Here is a 1,710-nt window from a genome sequence, read left to right on the forward strand (position 1 = left end):
TTCTTTTGTTATGCAGCACTGATTACCATAACAACATATTGTACTGATGCCCCATCTGACAGCGGACGGTTTAACAAAATAACCCCCCTTTAATGAGGAATCTTACCTAATTTTGCTGTTTCCTTTCTACTTCTGCGTTCATCTTGTTGTACTTTTCACAGCACTCTTTTTCTTATGGGACCGATGAAACAACTGAAAAGGATGTTTGAGCCTACACGTTTGATTGCTACTGTTGTTATGCTAGTAAGTATCAAAGGAGTCTGTTTTAACTCCTGATAACCTATAAACAATTTCCATTGTAAAGTCCTTTCATATACATCAATCTAACTATGTCTCAAGATGTGTTTGTGGGTGGTTTTTTGGTTTGTTTTTTTTTCCTTAAAGCATCAAACATCCCGCACATCAGTTAGCAGAAAGCTATGTGTAGCACCAGAAAATCACCTTCCTGTTATGAAAGACTGATCTGAAGCCAGGTTGTTATGCTAAATGAGTATCAAGGGTCTGTGATTGGTATGTGGGAACCATGCACGTGCTTTTTTAGGGTGCTTTAGGTGACAACATCATATTTTCATGTTGCTTAAAAGATGAAAGATGGCAAACTAGTTTTTAAAAAATTGTACTGTGGAAGTTTAGACATTCTATTTTGCATATTTTTGTCTTTTTATATTCTATCTGATTTGCTTTAAAGAGCTGTGTAGGTATTTTTACCTTGATAAAAGCATCATTTCCTGACAAAGCAACTGGGGAATCTCCATGCCTTGGTCATCTTGCATTAAAAATACAGAGCTGGCTGATGGCTTCAGGTTTTGAAACTCGTATGACAGAATGAAACTGCAAATTCAGTGTTCAGCTGAAGTCAGCCCTTGGAATTATTTTTGTCTTCAGAAGATGGGAATTGTGGCTAGCCTTCTACTGGGGGGTATGGTATGTGAAAATTGCTGCTAAGTTTCAGACTTTCTTGTTTAAAGCGCACGTGCTTTTTGGTTTCTTCAACTTTCTCATTTTCTCTTGAAGAGTCTGAAACGTGGTTTAGTTTGCAGGAAACTGTCCTCCCATTTTCAGTGTGAATGTCATCAGAGCATTTGTTTGGCATCAGGGCTTCCTATTTTTTCTTTAAACATCCAGAGAGGCTGCAGGCAACTGACAGAGCTTGAGAAATGGAGTCTGTATGCTTGCAGATCAGCAGCAGGCAAGAAGCCTACTGCGTGGTGTGTTTGTTCTGTGTGTGTTTAGGATGCCTGGAGTAAGGAGAACTCTTGGAATGTTGTTCACTGGAAGAAAGCCAGTTGTTAGATGTAAGAAGTAGTGTTTACACCGATATGCAAATCACCACCTTAAAGTTAATGGAAAAAATACATTTAATGTCAGTAATCATGGTTGAGGTGAAGTGTATGATTTCTTTGGCAATGTGTGTGTTACTGTCTTGAATATGCAGTATGCAGTACTAAATATCTTTTTTTTTTTTTTACTCAAGCAGAAAAATGCTTGTTATAATCTCTAGTAGTACAATGGTACATGTGTATCAGAAGGCTGTTAGATGTTGGTGAAGGAAGATCAAGTATCAGCATCTGCCATAGCTAAATGAGCTGTTGTGTCTTAAATTGAAAATGAAAACTCGAACTAAAAAGAGGGTCCTGTTAAAGCTGAGGGTTAAAACAGAAAATAATCCAAAATGGCCTACTACCCTCAAGATTTTAACTGTAGTAAAGG

General features: G+C 37.7%; 1 protein-coding gene across 1 annotated transcript in view; it reads left to right on the forward strand.

Annotated features, from left to right (window-relative positions):
• SFT2D2 (SFT2 domain containing 2) overlaps nucleotides 1-1,710 on the forward strand; it is an 11,377-nt gene that overhangs the window by 2,858 nt on the left and 6,809 nt on the right. Inside the window, exon 4 of the mRNA XM_009638545.2 lies at nucleotides 162-243. Within this exon, the coding sequence (XP_009636840.1) occupies nucleotides 162-243 (82 nt within the window). The remainder of the gene's footprint in view (nucleotides 1-161; nucleotides 244-1,710) is intronic.

This window comes from Egretta garzetta, unplaced genomic scaffold (genome assembly GCF_000687185.1).
Source record: "Egretta garzetta isolate BGI_Z169 unplaced genomic scaffold, ASM68718v1 scaffold465, whole genome shotgun sequence".
NCBI classification, from domain to species: domain Eukaryota; kingdom Metazoa; phylum Chordata; class Aves; order Pelecaniformes; family Ardeidae; genus Egretta; species Egretta garzetta.